Source organism: Saccopteryx leptura, chromosome 9 (genome assembly GCF_036850995.1).
Source record: "Saccopteryx leptura isolate mSacLep1 chromosome 9, mSacLep1_pri_phased_curated, whole genome shotgun sequence".
In the NCBI taxonomy this organism is placed as follows: Eukaryota; Metazoa; Chordata; class Mammalia; order Chiroptera; family Emballonuridae; genus Saccopteryx; species Saccopteryx leptura.
This window is the reverse complement of record NC_089511.1, coordinates 281,764-301,868: the sequence shown is the minus strand read 5'-3', so window position 1 is coordinate 301,868 and position 20,105 is coordinate 281,764. Positions and strand designations below refer to the sequence as shown.

Below are 20,105 nucleotides of genomic sequence, written 5' to 3'. Positions count from 1 at the left end.
CATGCTGGCTGCCTCCTTTCCACATGCTCCTCTGCAAACAGGGCAGAACCAGGCTCCCCTCAGCAGCACCTGTGGGCTCCCGCATCCCCAGGGACCCTTCTGACCGCCCCCTTCCCCAGCCACCGAGCCTCCCCCCTGCAACAAGGCAGGCTGACTTTTCTCTCTCTGTTGCCTCCACACCTGCACCCCCCTGCTCCAGAGACCCTGCCGGAGCTGCTCCCAGGAGAGCCCGAGTTGCACTGTGCGGAGTGTGTGATGGATCTGGGCTTGTCTGAGGACCACTTCTCCCGCCCTGTGGTAAGGTTCAGGGTCACGAGCTGACACTGGCAAGCCCCCAAGCCGTGAGGAATTAGCCCAGGGGTCCCCAAACTTTTTACACAGGGGGCCAGTTCACTGTCCCTCAGACCATTGGAGGGCCAGACTATAAAAAAAACTATGAACAAATCCCTATGCACACTGCACAGATCTTATTTTAAAGTAAAAAAAAACAAAACGGGAACAAATACAGTATTTAAAATAAAGAACAAGTAAATTTAAATCAACCAACTGACCAGTATTTCCATGGGAACTATGCTCCTCTCACTGACCACCAATGAAAGAGGTGCCCCTTCCGGAAGTGCGGCGGGGCCGGATAAATGGCCTCAGGGGGCCGCATGTGGCCTGCGGGCCGTAGTTTGGGAACCCCTGAATTAGCCAATTCCTCATGACCCCACCCTTAGGCAGAGGGGCCCTGTTCTCTCAGAGCTAGGGCTCCTCAACTCTGAGGCCCACGTGACACCTGACACGCATCACCAGAACCTATTTGGGGGCTGGTGAGGATGGGCTGGACCCGGGGCTGCTCTTCTGTTGCAGGGTTGTGCCCCCTCCCTACGCTCCAGGTTCTTGTGAAGCAAATGTGACACTGGCTTCATCTGGGGCCGTAGGGAGCCCTGTAGACACTGCAGGGCGAGCGGGAGGCAGAGAGGGAAGGCCCTGCTCACCCCCTTCACCTACTCAGCTCTGCAGAGCCACTCTTTGTCGTGTATTTTGTTGCATGAAACGCTTGTTTACAATAAAAAATAAAAGGGCTCTAACCATTTTTAAACAAAATGTTTGAAAATCTTTTGTTTAAACTGTCTCCAAGTTTTATTTAAGAGAAGCATAACATTCAAATATAACTTCAAGAAAAAAAAGATTCACCTCAAAGCCCCAAGTTCTAGTTTACTTTTTATTTAGTATGTGGCTTTAAGCTTTACCGGTACAGAGACACATTTCATTTATGTGTTTTGTGTCTTTCCGATAATGTTTTTGAGGCCCTCCTATCAGCCACACACTGAGCCCCAGGAGGAGGGCTTTAGCCTCCTCTTCTGGAGCCCAGCGCCCCGCAGGAGGGCAGCTCTGAGGGCAGGGACAGCCCCTGCTCCTAGCTCTTCCAGCGGAGCTGCCTCCCTTCCCCGGGGGCAGGCAGCACAGTCCTGAGTCCGAGGCTTTGCTGGGTCACTGCGAGTTGCTGGGGCCCAGTGTGAGTGGGTGCCCGGACACTTCCTCTCCTTGGTGATGGGCCAGTGTCATTTCCCTAGCTTTCATCTCAGAGGAAGCGCTATGAAACTAGTATGGCCAGAAAAGTGATGGGATTTCTAAAAGAAGGAAGTTGTGTTTTGAAAAACGTCCTGAATTAGGTTTTCAGAGGCTTGTGGGTAGATGGGTCAGCTGGTGGGCAGGTAGTGTGGGCTGCTAACTTCCCTGGGTCTTGTACAAGCTCTTGATGCCTTCTGGGCAAACAGAACTGCGGAGGTCTGCTTTGGGCCTAACTGTCCACGAAGATGAGCCTGGCCCGAACAGGAGAGCCCCGGGGCAGGCGTCTCACTTGCGTGTCCCCTACTTCCAGGGCCTGTTCCTGGCCTCCGACATCCAGCAGCTGCGGCAGGCCATCGAGGAGTGCAAGCAGGTCATTCTGGAGCTGCCAGAGCACTCCGAGAGGCAGAAGGACGCTGTCGTGAGGCTCATCCACCTCCGGCTGAAGCTGCAGGAGCTCAAGGTGGGTGCTGGCCCAGCCCACCATGGAGATAGCCACAACCGAGCTAGAGTGTGGGAGCCTAGAGGCCTGTGGCCACCTCAGCTCCCTCCCAGGGGCTGAGGCAGAGGCTGCCCAGAAAGGCAGGGAGAGAGATGGGCTCTCACTCCATGTGCAGACTACTTCTATATCAGTCTGGTCTTAACTAGCCAGTCCTGGGTCATGTGCGCACCCTGACCCAATAGGATGACTGGCCAGTCCTAGTCACATGCTCACCGACTGTCACAAGTGGGTAAGATAAAGTCCCATCTTGAACCACATGACTCAGATGGGGGTGGGGGGTAGGGGTTCTCAAAGGTGACACAGTAGGGTAATGGATCCTGGTGGCCAAAAACCACATGTATCCACAATGTAGTCCTGAAGTCTGTGTACCTGGCGTGGCTGCCACCCTGTCCCTGCAGTGGCCCATGAGTCCCTGGGAGTTCGGAAAGTGGAGTATTCATTAGGAAGTAAGTAAGGCTGTGGTAATAAAGACTTCAAAATACAGTGGCCTGAGGAATCAGATGTGTAGAAGTATGATAGGTGGTCCGGGGCCCATGTGGCAGCCAGTGGTGATGGGGACCCCAGGTCCTCCTTTTCTGTTGCTCTGACAGCCCCTGGGGGGAGTGTCCCTGCTCTCCATATGGGTCTGCACTCAGCCAGCAGGAAACAAGGGAGGAAGGGCTGAGGTCATGGTACTCCTGCTCACATGCCCTTGGCCCTAGCAGGACAGCACCTAGGTGAGGGGCTGCTGGAAAGGGGGTGCAAGCCTGACTGGGGTGTTCCATTGCTAAAGAGAAAAGGGGTGACCTTGGGAGAAACTCAAAGCCTGTTACAAATGGTGCCTGGAAGAAGGGAGTCGAAGGGCTTGTGTGAAGGGAAAGGAGCTGCTGCTGGCTCACCTGTGCCCCCTCCCCGGCCTCTTTCCAGGACCCCAATGAAGATGAGCCCAACATTCGAGTCCTCCTGGAGCATCGCTTCTACAAGGAGAAGAGCAAGAGCGTCAAGCAGACTTGTGACAAATGCAACACCATCATCTGGGGGCTCATTCAGACCTGGTACACCTGTACAGGTGGGTCGAGACCTAGACTGGCTCCTCTGGGTGGGCAGGAAGTTGAGTCCCCAGGCCAGGCCAGAGACCCCACAGGTCTGCTGCTGCTGTATTTGGGTTGAGTTCAGGTGAATTCTTGACTGTGTGCTTGATGTTCACTGCGCGTGCACAAGGGATGAAAGCCCCACCCCCACCTTCACTGGATTCACACCCACATCTGCGTTTTCAGTGTGGTGGCCACCAGCCACACATGGCTATTCAAAGTTAAATTTAAATGAATTAAAACAAATATTTAGTTTCTCAGTTTTACTATCCATATTACCAGTACTCAGTGCTCAGTAGCCACAGGGGGCAGTGCAGAGAACATGTTTCCATCATTGCAGAAAACTCTGTTAGATGAGGAGTAAGTAGATGACACACAGAACAGGAGAGCACAGCAAGGAAAGAGAATAACATGTGTTCGGGAATGGGATGGGTGTGACTGTAGAGTAGAATAAAAAAGCAACCTGTGACATTCATGCAAAAACTTGGAGCTCAGGGAGCAAGCGAGGTATACCTGGGGAAGAGGGTTGCTGCAGGGAGAGATCTGTGCAAAGGCCCTGTGGTCAGGTGTGCAGCGTCTTCAGTGAGGAGCAGGGAGCAGCATGGTTGGAGCATTGTGCCTGAGAGGTGTGGTTGATGTGGGCTCAGAGATTGCCAGGACCTCTCTGTGAGTGAGTTGGTGGCTTCGGGCAGGTGCTGTACGCACTTAGGTTGTAACAGGATCACTCTGCTGGGCTGAGCATGGACTGAAGGAGTGATGCAAAGGCAGAGGGGAAGGGTGATGACAATTGACCGGGGCTGGGGTGCTTGAGGATGAGAAGTGGCCACTAGCTGAAGAACCAGCTGAAGGACTGGAAACAGGTTGCAAGAGAGAAATTGGGATGATTTCGTGATTTTCAGTCTCAGCAGGTGGAATGATGGCATTGCCGAAGTCTGAAGTGGGAACATTGGGTGGGTTTGATGAGGAAAAGCCAGAGTTCCTCCCAGACAGTGTGGGTTTACAGCCCCTCAGCGGTCCAGGTGGGAATGGCAGGCGGCCCCTCGGCTTTCGAATCTGGAGTTCAAGGGCAAAGCCTGCAGGAGCCTTCAGGGCAGGGATCCGGAGGGGTGACCAAGGGATCTGCAGTGAGAAGCTCTTGGACTGGTCCGGAAATTGGAGTAGAACCCCTAGGGGTCCTGGCAGCTGCAGGTCAGCCTAGGCTGCAGGATCCCCTGTACCACTAAGAAGCATATATCTGGTGCCCCTCCCCACCCCCAGGGTGTTATTACCGCTGTCACAGCAAGTGCTTGAACCTCATCTCCAAGCCCTGTGTGCGCTCCAAAGTCAGCCACCAAGCCGAGTACGAGCTCAACATCTGCCCAGAGGCAGGACTCGACAGCCAGGATTACCGGTGTGCCGAGTGCCGGGCACCCATCTCTCTGCGTGAGTGCCCAGGAAGGAGCAGGGAGGAGGGCGTCTGTCTGGGCAGGGTACCAGGCCAGCAGCTGTGTGAGAACACTGGGTAAATCAGGCCAGCATGGCTCCTGCAGACAGCTTCTGTCTCTCTTGGGGAAGTGACAAGGGATGGGTGTGGCACTTTCTCACTTCCCCACAAGCAGACTGGGGCTCTAGCCCAGGTCACCTAGGAGTTCCATAGGGCTGGGCCTGCCCTCAGCCTTCCGCGTGCAGCCCTGTTGTCACCGAAAGCCCACCTATAATGGGGCTAGGAAAGCCTCACAGTAATCAGCAGACACGTGCGGTGTGGCAGGCCTGAGAGATTTAGTAATATTGATTCATGGGGTCCTCACAGCAGTCTTGGTGGGCAGCCTTTTATCGTCCCATTTTACTGGTGAGAAAACTAAGGACGGTGAGACGTCTTGACCTGTGGAAACCTCGTGTAGAGGACAGGATGGGTGAGATCTGCAGGATGGAAGCCCGGGCCCAGCCTCTTCCACCCGCGTGTGCCGCGACCGGACCAACACCATGTGGTGAAGGATTCTAAAAGTAGCCCGGCTTTGTAACAACCCGCCCCTCCGCAGGGGGCGTGCCCAGTGAGGCCCGGCAGTGCGACTACACGGGCCAGTACTACTGCAGCCACTGCCACTGGAACGACCTGGCCATCATCCCAGCGCGCGTGGTGCACAACTGGGACTTCGAACCCCGCAAGGTGAGGGCGGGGATGACTGGGTAAGGGGGCGTGGCCATAGGAGGGAGGCTGGGTGGGCGTGGCCAGTGTACATCTGGGGGTGGGGCAGGTGTGCTAGAGGGGCCACTCCTTCTCGCTCCCCTAGGTGTCCCGGTGCAGCATGCGCTACCTGGCGCTGATGGTGTCGCGGCCAGTGCTCAGGCTCCGGGAGATCAACCCTCTGCTGTTCAACTACGTGGAGGAGCTGGTGGAGATCCGGGTGAGGCGGGGATGGGGTGCGTGGACCCTGCTCTCCCCAGAGCGGGGTACGTGCGTTGCGGGAGCAGAGGAGAGACCCAGCTGCTTAGTTTACTGGCCCCTCAGCTGTCCTCTGGATTAAAGACGCTAGAGCAACATCCAGTTTCAATATGATGGTAGACCCAGAAGCAATTTGAAAATTTTTAGTAGCCACATTAAAAAAGTAAAAAGATACAGGTAAAGTTATTTTGAATAATACATTTATTTAACCCAATATACCCAAAAGATTCTTTCAACATAAGGAATATACCTTATTGAAACATGACATTCCTTTTCTTTTTTTGTCCTCTTTGAATTCCCATGTGTATTCCACACTGGCCACCTCAGTCAGCCCTGCCAGTCCTAGTGCTCAGGAGTTCGAGTGGCTGGTGGGCAGCAGTGAGTGTCTCCCGTGAGGTGTCGGCAGGGACTGGGTTCCAGGTGAAGGGCAGGCAGCTGAGGCAGAGCCTGTTCTGTTGCCAAGGACGCACAGAGCTCTGCATCCTTCTCAGACGTGGGGGTAGAAGGACAGGGTGACTGAGCCTGAGGGTTCTGCCTGGCCTGGAAGCTGTGCTTTGAACTTGAGCTTGGCTGGAGCACTCAAATCTGGGCCCTGCCTGGGGGGTATGAAGGTGCTGACTCCCTACTGGGCCAGTGCAGTTGTCAGCCCCCATGGCCACACAGAAGTGCCATGGGGCAGCCCCTGCTTGGCCTAGGAGGCCAGCCTGCCTCTCTTGTCCACAGAAGCTGCGCCAGGACATCCTGCTCATGAAGCCATACTTCATCACTTGCAAGGAGGCCATGGAGGCGCGTCTACTGCTGCAGGTGAGGCCAGCTGCCCAGGGTCGGGGAGGGCAGACGGGAAACAGCCACAGATGCAGACATGACATGCTCAGGTCTTTTCCAGATAGCTTGATAGCTTTGTGTCATGCTTTTATCAGTGGGTTTTCCACCCTCTGTCCCAGGTGACAGTAGGTCTGTAATAAGCAAACAGGCATTGTACCCAAAAAGTGTTCTCTGATGACATCAGTGTGGGGGACATGAGAGAAGCAGGCACGGTCCCTGCAGTCTGTACACACACCTTTATGGCGTGGACCAGGCGCAGGCCTGCCCAGGCTGGGCTGACCACAAAACACACTTTTCAAGGCTTTTGCCTATGTTTTTGTTCAACCAACACCCACTGAGCGCCTGCTATGAGCGTGCACTGTTGTAGATTATGGGGAACAGAACAGGATCCCTGCCCTTCAGGTGGGGAGACAAGAAAAACAAGCTGTTCACAGGGTTGGTGACGTTTGTGGACAAAATGATGCAGAGAAGGGGTGCAATGTTGGCGTCAGGACTGAGAGGAAGTGCCCTGTGCCAGGCAGAGGAAGGGTGGACCTGGCACATTGGCAGCAGCAAGGTGGTCAGTGTGGCTGACGGGGCTGAAGCTTGTTTCTTCCACGAGCACCCAGGACCCGGATGGTGGGTGGGCAGGGCTGGGGCAGTGGGTGGGGCCCTCCCTGGGGCTAGGAGTCATAGCTGCTGGACCGGTAGCTCCAGGACCGGCAGCATTTTGTGGAGAACGATGAGATGTACTCAGTCCAGGACCTGATGGATGCGCACACGGGCCGCCTGGGTTGCTCACTCACCGAGACCCACACACTCTTCGCCAAGCATATCAAGCTGGACTGTGAGGTGGGTGCCCTACTGGGAGCCAGGCATCTCTCCTTGCCCAGTGCCCACGGCAGGAGGGTGATGTGTCCCGGCATTGGGGACCCTCTGGAGCAGCACTGACTTGCCCCAACCCCCAACTCCTAGCGGTGCCAGGCCAAGGGTTTCGTGTGTGAGCTCTGCAGAGAGGGTGACGTGCTGTTCCCCTTCGACAGCCACACGTCTGTGTGCAGCGACTGCTCCGCCGTCTTCCACAGGTTGGTGTGCCCGACCCCACCCTCAGGCCACAGGGAGATGGACAGGGAGGGAGACATTTGGGGCTTGATTCTTGCTCCCTGATGTTCAAAGCCCTTTGCCTTGATCCTGCAATATGGAGTTAGGCCCTGATATGTATGACTGAATTGCAACTTTCACTGGCACCAGCACCTGTGGGACTAGGGAGGGCACTAGGCATGAGCCCACATCTGACCTGCTCCCCTGACCCCCGGGACTGAGGTTGGCTTCCCAGGGTTAACATAGGCCAGAAGTTTCTAAACCTAGTTTCTGGTACTTCTAGTGTGCAAGAGATTTTTTTCAAATTTCTCTAGGCTGAAATAAATACCTAACATTTTGTTTATGAAGTACTTAGGTTAGACAACTTAAGCATTTATGAACTAAAGACTTACTGAATGTTTGGAAAAATAATATTCACAAATTGGAAGAAAAATATTTTAATTCTTTAGTATGCACAGTTATTAATAATATGTGTCTACCGGCTGAGCCCTGTACAGACTTCTCACAGTGGCCTCAGATGGGCCCCCATTTCTGCCCACACTGACTTTTTCTGCCATTCGCTGTTTGTCATAGCTGACGTCACAGCTTTGCAGAGCTGGGGTTGCTGTCACAGAGAGGATTAATGTTGAAACTGAACTCCTGTGAGCTAGTAGTTTGCATGGTGTGTGACAGGTGTCAAACACACTGCTATACTCCCTTCAGAAATTTAGCCCATGGGCCCTGTGTCTCCACAATGCCCTGGGGGCAGATTGCCCTACGGTGATAGGGCAGGTAGAGTCATCAAATCAGTAAGAGATCCAAGCAGAACTGTCTGATGGTAATGAGGTAACAGATGCCCAAACACAGGCCTGGAAGGTATACCTGGGTATAGACCCTGCTTGTGCCCTTTGGGAGAAACTGTGCCTCAGTTTCCCCTACTTTAGAGGTGGTGTTGGGACCTGAGTTAGGAAGCTTGCAAAGGCTCAGTGGGCCTGACCAGGCAGTGGTGCAGTGGATAGAGCATTGGACTGGGATGCAGAGGACCCAGGTTCGAAACCCTGAGGTCGCAGGCTTAACCGTGGGATTATAGGCATGACCCCATGGTCACCGGCTTGAGCAGGGGGTCACAGGCTCTGCTTTAGCCCCCCAGTCAAAGCACATATGAGAAAGCAGTCAGTGAACAACTAAGGAGCTGCAACAAAGAACTGATGCTTCTCATCTCTCTCCCTTCCCGTCTGTCTGTTCCTATCTGTCCCTCCCTCTGTCTCTATTTCTGTCTCTGTCACCAAAAAAAACCACAACTCACTGGTAGCATTTTATATGCAGAGGCCCTGTCCCATCCCTGGGGTCTGACCTGCCTCTCTGTCCCCATCCCCAGGGACTGCTACTATGACAACTCCACCACTTGCCCCAAGTGTGCCCGGCTTACCTTGCGGAAGCAGTCTCTCTTCCAGGAGCCTGGTCCAGACATGGATGCCTAGAGCCACAGGCACTTCTGCCAGGCCTGTCTGGAGCCCACCCTACTGGTCATTGCCAAAGTCAAGGTGTCTCCTGAGCTCTGCAGACCCCTCAGGTGCAGCCTCTGGACCTCTCCCCTGTGCTGGGCCAGGGAGGTGGATGCACCAGGACCATCATCCCCAGGAGCTTGCTGGGACTTGGGGCTGCACCTGGCTGTTTCCTGGGTGTGCTGCTGTGAGGGCCAGAATGTACCCTGCACCACTGCAGGGCTCCATGGGCAGGGGAGTGGAGGAGGGCTTCTCATCTTCCCCATGGCAAAGAGCCCTCCACACCCTTGGGGCCAAGGCAGCTGGGTCTTGGCTACCCTGGAAACTTGAGGGGAGTGGCTGACAAGACCTGAGGATGCTGGCCGCATACCCCCAGCCTCAGCCTGAGATTTATCTGCAGCGGATGGTTTGGGATCCTACTTGGAGGCTCTCATCACCCTAGCCCCTTGTATCTTTGGGGTTCGGTTTGTTCCTGGCTGGGGCTATTTACAGCTGTCTCCTGAGGGCCCTGGTTCTACCTCCATGGTTCTCTCTAGTAGATCAGAGGTTTCCTGGAGAGAACAGGGATTGACAGGGCCAGACCAGGGGTTACTGGTTCTTTCTATACAGCATGGAGGGAAGGGGGCCAGGGAGCTCTTCCCCCTGGTGGACCACCTCAGCTTCTGACTTGGCCTAGCGTGGCCCACCCTGGTGCTCTGAGCTGGGTGGCTGGGGGCCTGCCTCCAGGTATGCCCTGGGAGAGGTTCTAGGTTAGGCAAGAGGGTTGGTTAGAGTAGGCTTGAGTGGCATTTCTGGAGACCAAATTTGCCCCAGAGGAGGCCTGTCCCACTAGAGTGCCTGCAGAGGACCCTGGACAGCTTAGGGACTACCAGGGAGGGCCTTTTTTGGGGGGCCCCTGAGGTCAGGTGCTGGGAATATTTTCTTCAGGGAGCTCCAGGCAGGAAGCCTAGAGCTCATGAAGACCGGCCTGAGGTGTGTGAGGCCCCAGCTGACACAGGACCCTGGACAGAGGATGAGACCCACAGCTCTTCTGACCTCAACATTTGGAGGGCTGCTTCATGTGTCAGAGACCCTGCCATTGAGTGGAGACCTGTGGGGATGGATGTCTTTTCTATCTGGACTGTGCTTGGCTGTCACATGCAGGTGGGGGGTGGGGGAAATGCAGCCGCCACGGCACCCATCACTGTGGACTGGGAAGCCCAGGAGGAGAGGCTGCAGCCAGCAGAAGGGTCTACTCAGCTTGCTGGCCAGTGTGAGGGGTGCTGAAGAGTGTCACATGGTGGCTTTAGGTGGTCCTCTTGCTACCTTCTCTGATCTGCCTCAGTGGGACAGTGAGAAGAGGACAATGTTGAGGTGGGGTCAACGGAGGGTGCTTAGCTTGCTCCCTTTCTCTATGGTTGCAGAGAGGTTAAGGACAGGTGCCTTAGGTCTGCACCTTTCTCACAGTCGCGCGTTTCTGTTATGGAAACATGTGCTATTCCTGAGTTTACTGAGTTACAATCAGTGTCCAGAGAAAATGTTAGCATTGCTGGCATTTGTTGGACAGAGTTGGCTTTTTTTCCTTAGCTCCCTCAATGACCTCCTTCCCTCGCACTTCTTCCTCATCTATCCCTTCTGGATGACAAAGTCTCCAAACAGAATCCTGCGTGGTATTTCTGAGTCCATAGCATTGTTACAGGAGTTCAATGAGGAACTGTGTGCATGGCCAGCACCTCACAGAGCAGCCGTGAGGGGCCCCAGCTGGAATGGTGCTGTGGCCGTCTCATTAAATCTGTGTTCTCTACTCTGCTGTGTGGTGAATCGGGAACAAGGCAGTTTGTTGACAGGCAAGCCAATTGCAGGCTTCAGGACAAGCTCACAGCTTGCTCCATCCAATGGGGCTGAATTAATCTGGTTTGGGAAGAAGTGCTCTTGATGGCTGTGGAGTTCAGGCATGGAAGTCAGGCACAGGCCTGATGTTCTGATTCCTCAGCCTCCCTTTTTCTAGGAGATGGATGAAAACACAGACTGTATCTCACGTGTTGTTTTGGTTCTGGGAGGGAGGCAGTGAGCACTGAGTCAGGCATGGAGAGAATGCTCAGTAAATAGAAGCCATGTCTTATTTCCAGAGTCCTCATTGTGGAACAATGGTCTCACTGACCAGCATAACAATGAGAAAGGCACAGGTCTGGCCCCTGTTACATCTTGCTAAACCACTACAAGGGGCCTCACTGAAAATCTAGGCCATTCCCATTACCCTTGGAATTCAGAAAACCGTAAATCCCCACTGCAAATTACACCGAAACCTTTGAACACGTACATTTTTCTAGAGATAGGATCTATAGACTTGATCACTATCTCAAAGGGGCTACAAACCAGAGAACCTCAGGAGTCTCTGCTAGATAATTATGCCTCATTTACATCCATCTGCACTCAAACAGGCTGCCAGCAACTCTGTTCCTGAAGGTTTGAGCTGTGCCTCGGCTACAAATAAGTAAAGCTGCAGTTTGGGTATTAGAAGAAGAATGCAATCTTTCCCCCTTTCAGGTTATGAAGTAGTATTTTAACATTTTTATTTTGACAAACTTAGACTTACAGAAACATTGTAAAAACATTCCCATGAACCTGTCTCCTGGATGCCCTGAATGTTAATAATTTGCCGCATTTGTTTTATTCTTTTTCTACACACACACTTTTTTCTGCTCTGCTGCTGTCATGTCTGTAGCCTTCTCAAATCTTAAGGGCACATGACATCTGTATTTTACAAAAGCACAGGCTTATTTTGAAGAATGTCCTTCAGGGTGGGTTTTCTGATTGGATTTGGGGTTTGCATGTTTGGTGGGAATTCTGAAGTCAATGCTGTGTCTTTAGGGCAGGATAATGTCCTGTTCCTGGAGGTGCTGACCTCGATCTGTCTGCTCCTGTGCCCTTTGACCTGTTCCTGGCATTTTCATTTTTTTTGTGAGAGAGGGTTTTTGGTCTTTTCCCCTTCTTAGTCTTTTAAGCGTTCTTCACACATCAGGGATATTATTAGCCTATTATCTATGAGGTATGTTGGAAATATTTTATTCCATTTTGTGAATTGTCTCATTCTTTGTAGTACTTCCCCACCCATGGAAAATTGTTTTGTTTACAATTTTGTATAGCCAAATTGATTAATCTTTCTTTTTTTATTTCATCTGGATTTTGAGTCATAGAAAACTTTTCCCCCACCCAGGTCAGAGAGACATCATTCATGTATTTGTAGTACTTGTATGGTTTCAATTTTTGCAGTTAGACCCTTGATCTGTTTATTTTTGTGTATGCTGTGAGGTCAGATCTAATTTTATCTGTTTTCAAAATGGTTATGTCCTGTACTATTTTCAAAAAAGTCTATCTGTATCTATTTCTGGACTTTTTAGTTTATTCCACAGTTCTAACTACTAAACCGCTTTAATTACCACCACTTTATACAGTGTGTTTTAATGTCTAGGAAGACTGGTTCCCTCTCTCTCTCTTTCTCTTTTTATTGATTGTAGAGAGGCAGAGAGAGAAAGGAAGGGAGAGAGAAAAGCATTCACTTATTGTCCCACTTAGTTGTGCATTCATTGGTTGCTTCCTGTATGTGCCCTGACTGGGGATCAAACCGGCAACCTTGGTGTTTCTGGACAACACTAACCAACTGAGCTAATTGGCTAGGGCCTTTTTTTAAAACTTAAGTTGGCCCAGCTGGTTGGCCCTGGTAGAGCGTTGGCCCAATGTGTGGATGTCCTGGGTTCAATTCCTGGTCAGGGCACACAGGAGAAGCACCTATCTGCTTCTCCACCCCTCTCCCTCTTGCTTCTCTATGTCTGTCTGTCTGTCTCTTCCTATCCTGCAGCCCTGGCTCAATTGGAGCGAGCTGACCCCAGGCACTGAGGATGGCTCCAGGGCCTCCACCTCAGGTGCTAAGAGCTCCGTTGTTGCGTAATGGAGCAACGCCCCAGATGGACAGCATCGCCCCTAGTGGGCTTGCCGGGTGGATCCCAGTCCAGATGCTTGCAGGAGTCTGTCTCTCTGCCTCCCCTCCTCTCACTGAACTAAAAAATAAAAAACAATGTTTTCCTGAGTATTCTAGCATGCAATCTTTTAAAAGCACATATTTAAATAAAGTTTTAATGACAAAAACTGGTAGTCTCAAGTGTCAAACTTAAAATACCAGAAATAGGGTTTCCAGAAATGTTAAAGGTCTGGAAGTTGAGAGGCTTGGCCTCATCCATTGAGGTCATCTTGTTGCTTCTGGCTTTACTTTGATTACCTTTTGGTCACAGACACTGGAAAACAACTTAAAATAGTTGATTTGAGTGCTGCTTTTTCTCATACAATTCCTTGTAGCAGTTTATTGCATCATTGATTGCTCTTGAAACTTTCAGTTTCCACTCATCATTGGGGCTGCTACTGGCAAGGACCTGTAAGCCAGCCTCAAAATGTGAGAAGGCTGCTGAGAGCTCTCCTGTGGTTAGCTGACGCAGAGCAGGCTGAGCGTCTTCACTCTCCTCTTCTGCCGGCTCCTGTTCCGGCTGCATCAGCTCCTCATTCGAGAGAGAATCCTCATGGGACCGTAGCGACTGGTCTACATCAGCTTCCACAAGCTCTTCAAAAGCCACAGTCTTGGCAAGGGTCACGATGTCTTATTGAAGGTATGCAATGTTATCTGTTTGGGAAATGTTCTGGAACTGAACACACTGGGGTCAAGTTTTCTTCCACACACTGTTCAGAGTTGCTGGTCTGAGGGCTTCCCAAGCTACTGCAATGTTGTCTACAGCATCCATGATGATATAGTTTCTCCAAAGCTCCCTAACCACAGCTGTATCCTCCCCAGCTGCTGCTTCTAGAATGTGTTCAAATGTCCTTAGGTAATGAGCTGTGAAGATAGAGGCTATACCTTGACCCATGGGCTGGATTGAGTCAGTTGTACTGTCTTGAAGATATTCCACTCTTACATTATTTGACAGGTCACTCAAATTTATGGGGGTGCAGGGTCTAGGATGAGCAATGCTTCATTGGTTAGATTATTTTGGGCACAATATTTTTCAACGGCAGGGCAAAAAAAATATGTGAACCATTCATGAAAAATGCTCTTGGTTGCCCAGGCCTTTTTGTTTGAGCGCCAAATCACAGGCAAATTGGGCTTTGAGTACCCCTTCAGTGCTTTGGGATTTTCTGACTGGTACACCAATAAAGGCTTTAACTTAAAGTCCCCAGCTGCGTTGCCACCAAGAAGCAGCATTAATCGATCTTTGGATGACTTAAACCCTGGCTCATCTTTTTCTTCCACAGAAATAAACGTTCCTTCAGGCATTCTTTTCCAATAAAGCCCTGTCTCATCTACATTAAATACTTGCTGGGAGGTGTACTCACCTTCTCCGAGGATGCTTTTTAGCACTTCACAGTTTACATCCTTGATGCCAGGAGCCGTAGTGTTCATCTTGAAGTGGAACAAACAATGGTGCTCCTTGAATCGCACAAACCATCCTTTACTTGCATGAAACTTTTCTTTTTGAGAGCTTTCACCTTGTTCACACTGTAAGTTATCAAACAGACTCTTAGCCTTCTCCTGAATCATGGTGACACTAAGGGGCATGTTTCGTTGGCTCTGGTCTTCCAGCCACACGCGCAGCAGTCGCTCCCTGGTCTCCATGATTGCACTTCTATGGCGAGTCACCGAGAGGCTCTCAAGGGAGTCGCTATTTGTGAGCTCGCTTTGATTTTTTCTTTATTATCTCGGATTGTTGCCACTGTAGAGACGGCCAGGTCTAAGGCCTTTGCGATCTGGCTCAGCTTTTCACCCACTTCAAACCGTCTTAACACTTCCAGTTTTATGTCGAAGGTAAATTGCTTTCCGTCCCCTTTTCGCACTCGGGATGACCGCTGCATTCAGGGCCCTTTTCCCAGGCATCTTTGCCTCCAAAATGTAATAAAGGCACAGACGTCTCCGGGGCAAGGAGGCCTGTGGTTGCTCTGCTCGCCTGCAGGGCTTGGGGAATAGGAAGCGCCGGTGGGCTTCCCCGAAGACGTGGAAGGGTCACCACAGTGTTGCCCAGCCCCGTGGCCACCAACAGGCTGGTTCATCCTCGACTCTACTGCGGGCAGCGTGGGCCTTTGAGGTCCATTTCCTGCAGGCCCATCAAAACTGGCGTGGGTGTGTGTGATCCAGAGAAGAAAGGGAAACTCGTGAAGGGGAATAACGCTGCAAAGCACACACCGAATCAATTATTTTTTCCCCTGAAGGTAAACCCGGGCAGCAGTCCGCCTGCTTAGTAACTCCAAGAGCCCGCCGCAGCGACCAACCCGGCGGGGAGGTGTAGTGTTTGTTTTTCTCAGCCGCTGCCCATGGAGGACCCCGGAAATGTGTGCCCTTATACGTGCCCGACTAAAAATAAGCCTAAACGAGCTCCTCTTAACGTTTAGCCCAACTCGTTCGCTGGTTTCCGTGCTCAGCCGTCTGAGTAGGGCAGGGCGTCACTCATGTTCCAATCCTCATAGTAAGGCGATGCAGTAGACATCTAAAGGGAGGCCCCGAGCCGGCGTCGGGACCTTGCTGCGCATGCGTACGGCGCCCCCAAGCCCGCGGTGGTGGCTGGGGGTGTGTGGTGCCAATGTGATCTGACTGCCCCAGCGGCGCGAGCTTGGCGGCCGGTAGTATCTCACCGGCTGTTGGCGGCAGCCCGCAGGACGGTGGCGGCGGCCGTGCTGTGGAGATTCTACGGTGGTCCAGGACGCAGCAGGCCTGGCAGGCCTGGCGTCAGAGGCCTTAGCACCGGGCCGCAGGTGAGCGGGGAGGTACGGCCCGCAGGCTCCGGTAGGCGGGGCGGACGCCGCCGAGATGACGTCATCTTGGAGCGCAGGTCCGCGCAGGAGAGCGGGAGGTGGGGTGGGGGCGGGGCGCACGGAGAGGCCGCAGGAGCAGCTTCAGGCCGGTCCCTGCGGCCGAGGCGGCAGCCCTTGGCCCGAACCTGTTACCTCTGACCTTTCAGCCGTTGCTCTTCTTCGCGCGCCCCCCTCCACGCTTTTCCTTAGTGTTCCCACTGCGGGCTCCCTCGGGAACCTGAACCGGTGCCCCGTCCCCCGACACCTGCTCCGCTCCGACTGGGAGCCCGTTTATTCTTGGGCTTACCGGATATTCCTTTTGCTTTATCTGCCTCGCAGAGGTGTTCTCCGCACCGATGTGATCATGGACGTGAAAGTTTCGTGAAGTGTTGCAAGTTTGTGTGTGTGTGTGTTTTGTTTGTTGGTTTGTTTTAGTGAGAGGAGGGGAGACAGACAGACTCCTGCATGCACCCGACCAGGATCCACCTGGCGAGCCCACCAGGGGACGATGCTCGGCCCATCTGGGTCGTTGCTCTATTGCAACTGGAGCCATTCTAGCGCCCGAGACGGAGGCCACGGAGCCATCCTCAGCGCTGGAGGCCAACTCGCTGGAACCAGTACAGCCATGGCTGCAGGAGAAGAGAGAGAGACAAGTTGGGGGTGGAGAAGTAGATAGGCGCTTCTCCTGTGTGCCCTGACGGGGAATCGAACCACACGCCGGGCTGACGCTCTACCACTAAGCCAACCAGCCAGGGCCCCAATTTTTTAATTACGCCATTTGTTGAGTCCAACTAATAATAACAGCTCGTGCTCCTTTGGGCTTCGGTGCTGAGCTTTATATGAGTCTTTAAGGCTCACACCTGTCCTGCAGGTCATAACCCTATCATACCAAAGAGGAAACAGAAGACCAAAGGTGGTCAGTGTAAGGACCAAGAGAAGATCAGAATATCTAAAATAATAGGATATAGGCAGGGCACTGATGGAACAGGGAACTTAAGGGTTACAGGCAGGTCCTGCTCCTGTTCTGTTAGGAATACCATGCCCAAGGTCGTTCAAGAAGCAGAGACAGATAGGGACCCTGTGAGGCTGAGAAAAAGAAAGACAAACGTTTGCATTCCATTGGTTAAAGACCCTTATCAGAGGTTTATGTTTAGGCCCTGGCCAGTTGGCTCAGCGGTAGAGCGTCGGCCTGGCGTGCGGGGGACCCGGGTTCGATTCCCGGCCAGGGCACATAGGAGAAGTGCCCATTTGCTTTTCCACCCCCCCCCCTTCCTATCTGTTTCTCTCTTCCCCTCCAGCAGCCAAGGCTCCATTGGAGCAAAGATGGCCCCGGCGCTGGGGATGGCTCCTTGGCCTCTGCCCCAGGTGCTAGACTGGCTCGGGTCGCATCAGAGCGACGCCCCCTGGTGGGCAGAGCATCGCCCCTGGTGGGCGTGCCGGGTGGATCCCGGTCGGGCGCATGCGGGAGTCTGTCTGACTGGCTCTCCCCGTTTCCAGCTTCAGAAAAATACAAAAAAAAAAAAAAAAAAAAGTTTATGTTTAGAATTCGACAATGAGCTAGACCCAGCCCCTGTTGCTATGTGTGCAGCCCCCTTAGCGAATAGGTAACCGCCACATCTGCTTCTGTATTATGCTTGCTTACTTAGGATATATAAGGAACTAGCTGTAAGCAGCGCGATTTCTGTTTGTAGCTCCTTGTGAGTAAGGTGTCTCCGGACACCTGGGAATTTGCCCCTGCGCAGGTTAAACTGGCCAATAAAGAAACATCTATATTCCTGGAAGTCTCTGACGTCTGTTATTGTACCCGGTGCATGCTACAGTCAGCGACTGCTGTCACATTGCAGTTCAGGTCCGTCCTGCTCCAACATCTTTGCTTTTATTTATTTATTTATTTTTTTATTTTTTTTGTATTTTTCTGAAGCTGGAAACGGGGAGAGACAGTCAGACCCCCGCATGCGCCCAACCGGGATCCACCCGGCACGCCCACCAGGGGCGATGCTCTGCCCCTCTGGGGCGTCGCTCTGCCGCCTGGGGCAGAGGCCAAGGAGCCACCCCCAGCGCCCGGGCCATCCTTGCTTCAATGGAGCCTTGGCTGCAGGAGGGGAAGAGAGAGACAGAGAGGAAGGAGGGGGTGGAGGTGGAGAAGCAAATGGGCGCTTCTCCTATGTGCCCTGGCCAGGAACCGAACCCGGATCCCCCGCACACCAGGCCGACGCTCTACCGCTGAGCCAACCGGCCAGGGCCTTACATGTGTTTTTTATATATATATACACCAATGATTTCCCATTCTGGGTGTTTTTTTTTTGTTTGTTTGTTTTTTTCTTTTTACACAGAGAGAGAGTCAGAGAGAGGGACAGACAGGAACGAAGAGAGATGAGAAGCATCAATCATCAGTTTTTCATTGCGTGTTGCAACACCTTAGTTGTTCATTGATTGCCTTCCCACATGTGCCTTGACTGCGGGCCTTCAGCAGACCGAGTAACCCCTTGCTGGAGACAGCGACCTTGGGCTCAAGCCGGTGGGCTTTTTGCTCAAACCAGACGAGCCGGCGCTCAAGCTGGCGACCTCGGGGTCTCGAACCTGGGTCCTCCGCATCCCAGTCCGATGCTCCACCCACTGCGCCACCGCCTGGTCAGGCACATCTTTGCTTTTAAATACTTACGTGTTGTACACCTTCCCTGGATTTGATTCTATGAAATATTTACTTTTTTAATTTTTGTATTGATATATCCCAGTGGTTTTTCCCCCCTAATACACTAATGTGGAGTTTTGGGATTTTGACCCAAGAAAGGTATCTTTTTTTGAGAGAGAGAGGAAGGCAGAGAAAGAAGCATCAACTCCTTGTTCCATTGAGTTGTGCCATTGATTGCTTATATGCACCGTGAATGGGGTTGGAGCAGGTGTCCTTGTGATCCAGCTGGAGCCCTTGGGGTGGAGCGGGTGCTCTCAGGGTCGAGCCCTGACCCAGGCTCAAACTGGGGCCCTGGGGGCTGAGCTGGTGACCCTGGGATCAAGCCGGTGACCCTAGGTATGAGTGGACAGTCTTGGCACTCTGGGGTGATACTATCCATTGTGCCACTGGCCAGGGCCAAGACAGGTATCTTGATTTCAGATGATTGTGAAAGAGAAAGTGGATTTTGTGGGCTTACTTTATTTCTGTCTTCAGGAGTGAACTTTTCCCTCTTCATTTTGGTGGTGGTGCATGTCAGTTTTAAGTTGTTTCTAGCAAGATCAGTGAAAGCAGAGCCTTCACTGTGGCCATGTGGTATCTCAGAGTTGCAGAGGGCTGTTGTGGTTGTGGCCAGCAGTGGAAGTCAGTACAGCATGCAGCACAGGTGTGTTATAAGTCACTGAACTCTGTGGACCCCAGTGGTTTTAATTAGGAAGGGTGGAAGTTGGATATCTATGAGTGTCTTTCCAGTCTCAGTCATTCAGCTATTGAGAACCAGCTAGCCAGGGAATATCACAGTGAACATAGGCGGGGTGAGTGAAGATAGGCAGGGGCTCCGCCCAGTGGGTGCTCTCCTTGGAGGACTTGATGTGGAGGCTGAAGGGGCATGCGAAGGCTGGAGAGGCAGTAACAGTCTGCTCTGTAGTTAAAGAGGTACGCTGGAAGCTCATGCCCTCCAGGCTCCTATTAAGTCATTTTTTTCATCCAGCAAGCTTCCTGTGCTGTTCCTCTCAGATGGCAAACAAGTGCATGGCAGGTTAGGTGGTTATATGAGGTGTGAAAGAAAAGGAATCAGGAGAAGAGAGGTAGAAAGTAAAGAAAGTGAAATTGTGGAGGATAAGTGCCGTGTTATTTGAAGTGGGATAAGTTGACTCCTGAAGGAAGGAGGGCTGGAGTGGGTGAGCAGGTTGAATAGCAGGTGCCTGGTGGGCTGCCCTGCACCTATGAGAATTGAGGCCCAGACCAGAAACACCTTATTCATCATCTCCCTGGACATGACCAGAAAGAAAAGGTGATGACACTCTGCCTGTTGTAACATGAACTCAGTGCACCCAACCTCGTGTTAGCTTTGCATACACAAAGACCAGTCAAAAAAGTTCATTCAAATCAAAGTGAAGAGCACCGCGCCTCCAAGAGCTGCATCTGACCGAATGTGGTTCCCTAAGCAAACGAGAGAAGGGCTACATCTGAACTAAAATAAAGGAATTGGATGTTTTAACAAGTGTTGGAGGGAAGGGGAGTGCTTTGTATATCTAGGGCTGCAGGCCACCTGATGACCTCTTTGGAGCCACCAGCACTGCTATTGGTGGTGGTGCTGGAGAGGCACTGAGAGGTTTGGCCACCAGAATTGTTGTCATGCATCCAACTTGCTTTTTTCTTTAAAAAATTTTTTAAATTTATTTTAGTGCAA

The 20,105-nt window shown here is 52.2% G+C and overlaps 1 protein-coding gene across 6 annotated transcripts in view; it reads left to right on the top strand.

Annotated features, from left to right (window-relative positions):
• DEF8 (differentially expressed in FDCP 8 homolog) overlaps nucleotides 1-20,105 on the top strand; it is a 32,106-nt gene that overhangs the window by 5,119 nt on the left and 6,882 nt on the right. For 3 of the 6 annotated variants that reach the window (XM_066349858.1, XM_066349861.1, XM_066349859.1), the window contains exons 3-12: nucleotides 200-297; nucleotides 1,868-2,017; nucleotides 2,963-3,104; nucleotides 4,384-4,548; nucleotides 5,145-5,272; nucleotides 5,397-5,510; nucleotides 6,272-6,352; nucleotides 7,064-7,204; nucleotides 7,328-7,437; nucleotides 8,811-15,705. In XM_066349858.1, the coding sequence (XP_066205955.1) occupies nucleotides 200-297; nucleotides 1,868-2,017; nucleotides 2,963-3,104; nucleotides 4,384-4,548; nucleotides 5,145-5,272; nucleotides 5,397-5,510; nucleotides 6,272-6,352; nucleotides 7,064-7,204; nucleotides 7,328-7,437; nucleotides 8,811-8,913 (1,232 nt within the window). In that variant the 3' untranslated portion in view covers nucleotides 8,914-15,705. The remainder of the gene's footprint in view (nucleotides 1-199; nucleotides 298-1,867; nucleotides 2,018-2,962; nucleotides 3,105-4,383; nucleotides 4,549-5,144; nucleotides 5,273-5,396; nucleotides 5,511-6,271; nucleotides 6,353-7,063; nucleotides 7,205-7,327; nucleotides 7,438-8,810; nucleotides 15,706-20,105) is intronic. The other 3 variants (XM_066349856.1, XM_066349855.1, XM_066349857.1) reach the window with 2 other exon arrangements.